Source organism: Papilio polytes, unplaced genomic scaffold, assembly GCF_000836215.1.
Source record: "Papilio polytes unplaced genomic scaffold, Ppol_1.0 DF821400.1, whole genome shotgun sequence".
In the NCBI taxonomy this organism is placed as follows: domain Eukaryota; kingdom Metazoa; phylum Arthropoda; class Insecta; order Lepidoptera; family Papilionidae; genus Papilio; species Papilio polytes.
The window spans coordinates 1,999,828-2,005,596 of record NW_013527804.1 but is presented as its reverse complement, the minus strand read 5'-3'; the positions used below and the strand labels follow the sequence as shown (position 1 = coordinate 2,005,596).

The 5,769-nt window shown below is 34.4% G+C and overlaps 1 protein-coding gene across 1 annotated transcript in view; it reads right to left on the bottom strand.

The window, feature by feature from the left end:
* LOC106108701 (neutral alpha-glucosidase AB) overlaps window positions 1–5,769 on the bottom strand; it is a 21,783-nt gene that overhangs the window by 7,641 nt on the left and 8,373 nt on the right. Inside the window, exons 9-14 of the mRNA XM_013289961.1 lie at window positions 3,969–4,108; window positions 3,370–3,557; window positions 2,489–2,631; window positions 1,672–1,769; window positions 832–954; window positions 8–27 (exon numbers count right to left, since the gene is read on the bottom strand). Of these exons, the coding sequence (XP_013145415.1) occupies window positions 8–27; window positions 832–954; window positions 1,672–1,769; window positions 2,489–2,631; window positions 3,370–3,557; window positions 3,969–4,108 (712 nt within the window). The remainder of the gene's footprint in view (window positions 1–7; window positions 28–831; window positions 955–1,671; window positions 1,770–2,488; window positions 2,632–3,369; window positions 3,558–3,968; window positions 4,109–5,769) is intronic.

The following is a 5,769-nucleotide window of genomic DNA, read 5'->3' as shown; positions in this document are numbered from 1 at the left end:
TTGTCGCCAGTCCACACCGCGCCGTATCTGGTAAGCCAGCACAGTAACCCATTATTCCACTGGCATACAACTGGCTTGCAAACTGGACAGTTACACCATATAGAACATGCCAGGCATTATTATATGGAGTCGTGATTTTAGTCCCTTTTCCTTTCCACCATTTTCTTAAGAGCAAAGAATGGGATCCTTCCCAAAGGGCCCTTTCCTTTTTACTAAAGAGCGAAGATGCATGGGAACGGGAAATATCCCCTTTATGTGCGTCTCCTCCTCTATCAATTAAGGGTAGGCAAGATTGAATGCGGATTTCTCTAATGTATAGTGAATGTTTTATTTAAAATTTAGTATAGATTTAATATGCATCGTTAATTTACATTAAAATCATTTTCTGATCAAGCTATAATTTTCATCATCATGCTGCTTATCCTACTCCCGTAGGACGCAACAGGTTTTTGTCCTCCACATAACTCTATACGTCATCTCAGTCATCATTCCGTTCATCACGTCACCTTTCACGCAATCCATCTCTTTCTAGATTACTTCAATTTATTTCCTTTTATATATACACTGGCTTTTGCCCGCGACTTTGTCCGCGTGGATTAATAAAAAAAAAAGTGAGTAGCCTATGTGTTTCCCAGACTATCCTCTATATCTATACCAAACTTCATCTAAATCCATTCAGCTGTTTACGCTACAAACTCTAACAAACATCCATCTATCTAAACATCCCCTACAACATGGACCCTTGATAACTTAAAACCTATAACTTAAAACATATTGTGTTTCTCTTGGACTTTAACTTATCGAGGTATCTGTATTAGTATGATACGTTACCTCTGAGTGCCAGCGAAGGTGGACCTGGTGAGTATGAAGGGCCTGTAATTGTGGTCAGCTCGCTGCAGCAAGCCCTCCTGCGTGGCCCTGATCTGCCACAGACCGTACTCGTTGTGCACATGTCTGTTAAACAAAATATAATTAACAAACACCCTATAATAAGAGAATTTAATTAAATAGATTCCGAAACTACTAACAAGATTTTTGACCGACTTCCCAAAAGAAGGAGGTACTCAATTCGTCTGCATGATTTTTTTTTTTTAAATTCTCAATGGGAAAGGTAAGAATGTGAAATAAAATATATGAGAATTCATTCCCACTGTAATGAAACTGGGATCGCAAATTGTATTTACAATTTTGAAGTAAACCTTTTTTGTATGTTGTGAATTAGAAATGTAAAGAAAAAAGTGAAAATGGTCCGTCTGTCTGTTCTGTGAATTCTTGGAATCGTTGCTATAGCTAGTTTATACTTCTATACTATTATAATAAAGCGTAAACATACACTTCTTTGTTGCCTAAGATGTCAGCAATTACACCACATTTTTGAATAACTCTTTTTTTTAATAAACAGCCCTACTCTTACATCACGCTTTAGGCTATATATTTTCACGCCATTAAACTTAGGAGGTAAATATTTTGGATAAAAACCCTAATGTGGGAAAGAGACCATAAGTTGCTGCCAACATCAAGGAAGCATGGTGGTCATGTCATGTCATTCTGACATTTGTAATTGATAATTTGACAAATGTAAATAATAAAATAAAATTTTCATAATGTTATGCGGATGAAGCCGCACGGGAACACCTAGTATAATATAAAAAAAACATTGAAGCATATAACCTATGTTCCCAGTAGTCGGCGAGTCCTTCCTGTCCGTCGTACGGCGGCTTGTAGTGCCGGCAGTCCTTCGGCATCGTGATCTCCGGCCCATTGAACACCTGCAATATATTTATTATTCATTTACAATATCTTACTAATATTACCTAGAGGAAAGATATATATTTTTGAATTTTTGTATTTTTTGTATGTATTGAATAAATTCAAAAACTACTGGGCCGATTTCAAAAATTCTTTCACCGTTAGAAAGGTTATTTATCTATGAGTAACATAGGTTATAATTTTTATTATCACGCGTGCGAAGTCGCGAGCTACAGCTAGTTTACTATACCTTACTAATATTCATCTACACCAAGAGAATTATTACCAAGAGAAAAGATTTGTATTTTTGTATGTATTGGGAAAACTAAAAACTACTAAGAGCCATTAAAAGCATTATATCAATGAGTAACATAGGCTATATTTTATACAATTTTTTAATTATATGTGGACGAAGTCGCGAGCAACAGCTAGTAATATTTATAAACTGCCATGTGTATAGATAATTTAAAACAACTACAACTGCTAAAAAATAAATGTTATATTTGTACATAATTAAAAACTGGAAAGATCTAATAATAACAAAGAGAAGATAATAGAAATATCTAGGAACAAAATGGGGATGAAAACCTTATGGAAGGAATAAGAACAAAAAAAATTAGGATAGAAACAAAATGGGAAGGATGAAGACAAAGTGAAAGGGATAGAAACAAAATGTTTGGTGTTGAAACATAATAGGAGGTATAAAACAAAATATTAAGAGATAAATATATCAACATACACTAGGTTCATTCATATCGTTCCAGATGTGAACATTCTTGCTGGTCCCCGGGAAGTTCTCAAATCTATATCTCTCCGAGTAGTACTTAGAAGCAGCCGGGTTGAAGAAGTCCAAGTAAGAAGATGAGCCGGGCCAACACCAACCTGTAACAAAGTTTTAATCTTTAAAATCAAGTTGCATAGCCATCTCCTTAAGAGTGACTCTTGCTGATTTGTTTTTGCTTTCTCCTTATTTAGTTTATTTGCTGTATATATGTCTGTTTATTATGTAGGATGTAAATATGTGTGTTAGTGTTCTTATATGTATTAATTTCCCTTGTGTATTGTCTAGCTTCTCCTGTCCCACTGGGTTGCCTGTAAGAGATTGCTTATAGCAATAAGGCTGCCCTTGCAAGTTTTTTGTATTAGCATAGTTTAACCATTTGTATTATAAGATTTGCATAAAGATTTAAATAAATAAATAAAGTTGTCTTAATTTACACTCATAGACCTTAAGTGATCATCAAAGAAAACTTATAGTGTAGATAAAATGGTTAAGAAACAAGATCTTTAGTGTGTTTTGAGCAACTCGTATTTGAGTGTAGTACATTATTATTATAAATTATGAACAATTTGTATTTTTGTATGTAACAAAAAAAATTACTGGAACTATTTCGAAAACGGTGTTAAAGTAAAGATGAAAGAATGCTATTTGGAAGCTAATACAACTCCCACGTTATATTTACTAGAATTTTAATTCCACGATGAGAAAGTCTGGGGCAAAAGCTAGTTATGAAATAAACTGTAAAATGTAAATAAATGTCAAAAAACTTCGAATTATCAAGTTGTTTGAATCACTATTGGAGACAATTAAACACCACTTAACGGCTAAGTATACATTACCTTCATAAATATTTCCATCTTTATCTTTAACATATAAGCCCTGCTCAGTCGCATCTTCATGCACGAAGTATCCAGCTTCTCGTTTGATGTGAGGGTCGATGATGACGACCAGCTTTCGACCCTTGGCTGTTAAGTTGGCCACCATATCTGCAGGGTGACGGAACTTCTCCGGGTCCCAAGTGAAGTACCTACAAAAGTACAATCAGGGTAACTGGCGGTGATCGATATTAGCTATAGTCTGTAGTTTTTAAAACACTGAACTATACATCATAGGAGAGTTTTATAGCAGTGTTTTGAAAGAGTACATTTTAGATCTGTGACGAAATGGAAGGGATAGAAACAAAGTGAAAGGGATAGCAACGAAATGGGTGGGATATTGTTTGAAAATAACGAAGGGTATAAAAACCAAGTGAGGGGGGTTAGCAATCAAGAGATAGGAATAAAATGGATAGGATTTGAACATAATGGAATGTATGGAAACAAAGTGAGAGGGATAGCAACAAAACGGAAAGGGTAGAAACAAAACGGGAACAAAACTTTTCTGTCAGTCACTATTTCAGTGTACCCTTGACAATTATGTTTGCCAATATAATACTGACTTCTTCCTGTCGGTGTACTCGATGTCGAGCCAGATGACGTCAGCAGGTATATCGTGCACGTCGAAGTTGTCATCGACAGCGCGCACGTCGGCCTCGTCCACGTAGTTCCAGCGAGACTGGTGGTACGCTAACGAGAATTTCTGCAAATAAAACATATATAGTTAATCGCCAATAGGGAATATGCATGTGTTTTTTTTTCTTTTTTTAAAAGATTCTACTTGTTATAAAATAACCAGAAAAAAAAATTGACGCGAAAATATTCAACCATTGAGTTAAAAATAATAAAATAAAATTACGACTATTTACGAGCGACTAAAACGCGACTGAAGTTGTCAATAGACAATTGACGTCAATCGTCTTATTCCATTCATTATTTGTTTTAAAGTTGGTTTTAATATCGTGTTTACAGTAAAATACTTCAAGAGTGTATGTCTATATAAACTAACGTAAATGAACTGTGTATTGACAACACAGCGACGCCATATTAAATAAGCCATTTGCTTCGACCAACAGTGTGCGTTTTAGAACTTAGCGAGGGAATTTGAAAAATGACACTTTTTAATGATTAAATTTTGCCACTAAATCACATTACATTAAAAAAAATCTTTGCAGGACTGTTTTTATAGTAATAAAGTATACTTAAAAAAAGTTTGGTGCAATTTGGCGTCATATGCATATTGCCTATAGCCTAATTGTTTGGGGTACGGACTATCGATCTTGGGGTTGACGGTTTGAATCCCGCCATTCGACTATTTTAAACCATATCCTAGAACAAGCCTACAGGTCAATTGGAAGGGTCGAAGGAAATATTGGTATTTTATCAAAAATCTTCTGTTTTTTAAATAAAAAAAAATTACACCGTTTATGCTAAAGACTATACATTTTAATTAAGAAGAAAAAACCTTTAACCGAGATTAAATGAGAAAATTAACAACACAATAAGTTAATAAGTCATAAAAAGGTAAGATAAGTCACTAAATGAAGATTTCTCACATTATTATTAAGGACTCCGTAAGTAATTATTAAATGGATTTGAATAAACAAACAAACATAATGAAAAATGTAACTAACAAAAACATATTTTCCACTACTAATAAAAAAAATTATTAAAAAGTAACGTAGTTCTCATTATCCGTAACATAATAGAAGACATAGTTACCGGTGGTAATGGAGCCACTCCAGTAAGTTTGGTGTACTGCCGGAACACGTCAGCTGGCTTGTTGCCCAGCATCACAAACACGTCCACTATACCAGACTCACTGATGAACCTAATAATGATAAATTAAACATTAATACAATAATTGATACATTAATAGAATAATTCGGGCTAATAGCGAAGAGCTTCGACCAAACCTCAAGAAGCTCTCGCTAGACAGTTGGATTAAGGGCCCGATTCAAAAGGCGGTTATTTCAGAAACCGCACGCATAGTGAGGAGGTTCCTGTCTCTGCCCTGACCACTGGTTGCTTGAGTCATCGGACTCCGCAGCCGGTGGTGCTCTATTTTTTATATAACATATTTTATTTTTATATCAAATCTTGTAAAATGTATTATATAGAGAATAAGAAATAAAGATATATGAAATATAATAAATCTTAATATATATTATATTCAGAGAAGAAAACTTTGATTGTAATAAAAAGGCTCAAAATCTACTGGGCCGTTATTGAAAATTCTTACACCACTTACACATTTCTTTGACTGTAGATAAATGAATATGTTTATTCTAATCTGTACACTGTACACAGTTAAATCTTATGGATAGATGGATGTTTGTTAGAGTTTGTAGCCTAAACTGCTGA